Below are 1,276 nucleotides of genomic sequence, written 5' to 3' on the forward strand. Positions count from 1 at the left end.
GAGAGTTTCTGATTCCTTCTTCCGCTCATCAGGTGCTGTTGGTCGCCGCGTCCGCCCTCCTGGCGGAGGCCTACCCCCGCTATGTGGCCGTGCCCCTCCGGGCGGCGGCGCGATCGTACCCGCTGTACTACTCGGAGTCTCGCTTGCGGCCCGTGGTTTCCGCCCGGGAGGACTCTCGGCCCGTGGTCATCATCGAGGAGGAAGAGCCCCAGCAGTGGGAGCTGGACGAGGCCAGCTCCGACCGCTACGAGCGCCAGTCTGGCGGCTACGGCGGCGGCAACGACCACGTGGACTACGGCGCCTACACCGGCGGCTACGGAGCCTTCGGCTGGTACTCGGATCACCCCGTGTGTGTCAACTGCGGATACCATCACTAAGACTGGTCTGCCTCGCGGTTCCCCCGTGGTATGTTGTGCTCTGACCTCCTGCTGTGTGAAGATCTGAACCTAGTCCCACCCCAGGCTAACGGCTCCTGTTTACATTCCACTAAAGTAGATACCCTTGGTCAACCCCCCCCCCCCCCAGTGCAAGCAAAAACGAATGCTCTCAAAAGCGAAAGATCCAATATCCCTCAAATCTAACTCGTGTGTAAAGTATTTTGTGTTGTAGTGAGCGTCCGTTACTTCAGATCTCCACCACTATAGCTATTATATCTAGTCCTTGCCTTGTTGCAATTGTTAGTTCGCAATATGTGGCACTTTGTTCTTGTTTTTTTGTAACAGCTGTTATTAAAATATTCACTTTTGTAAAAACTTGCTCAATTATATCCTTAGATGTATGGAACACTTGGTTGCACAAACTAAAGTTGAGCGACTTCATATAACACACTGGTCTTTCCAGCACCCCGAGTTTACCATTCGCAACGACGTGTTACAGTCGTAGCGACGTACTACAAAGCTTTATGTCTCGGAGCAATAGATGTGCTGCCCGATTTCGAGACAATGCATCTATCGGACCGCTGATCTTGCCAAAGAGATATCCCAGTATAATATCAAACTAGCAGTCATCGTCTGTCATATTGTAAGCGTATATGATATCAGAGACAATGGCTTGAACTCCTGTTATGTTTAAGCCCATTATACTCTCCCTTTTAGATTGCTATTGAAGGACAAAAGGCGTATAACACCTGATCTATCCTCCTACTGCAGAGATCTACCAGTCGCACTCCTACTAGGATTCGCATTATTGGGACGTTTTATATTTGAAAATTTCCCTGACACGTCATCAGTCGTGTTTCCCTTCTCATCACAAAGTTTTCAGTTCCTCGAGCTTCTGT

The 1,276-nt window shown here is 50.1% G+C and overlaps 1 protein-coding gene across 1 annotated transcript; it reads left to right on the forward strand.

The window, feature by feature from the left end:
- Nucleotides 1-31: 31 nt before the first annotated feature.
- On the forward strand, nt 32-755 carry LOC113813751 (uncharacterized; the record flags this gene model as incomplete). The annotated part of the gene is given in 1 exon segment (XM_070126816.1): nt 32-755. A coding segment is annotated over 1 exon segment (346 nt), but the record flags the coding sequence as incomplete, so codon positions are not given.
- Nucleotides 756-1,276: the final 521 nt, after the last annotated feature.

The sequence above is a fragment of the Penaeus vannamei genome, chromosome 2 (genome assembly GCF_042767895.1).
Source record: "Penaeus vannamei isolate JL-2024 chromosome 2, ASM4276789v1, whole genome shotgun sequence".
Classification (NCBI taxonomy): domain Eukaryota; kingdom Metazoa; phylum Arthropoda; class Malacostraca; order Decapoda; family Penaeidae; genus Penaeus; species Penaeus vannamei.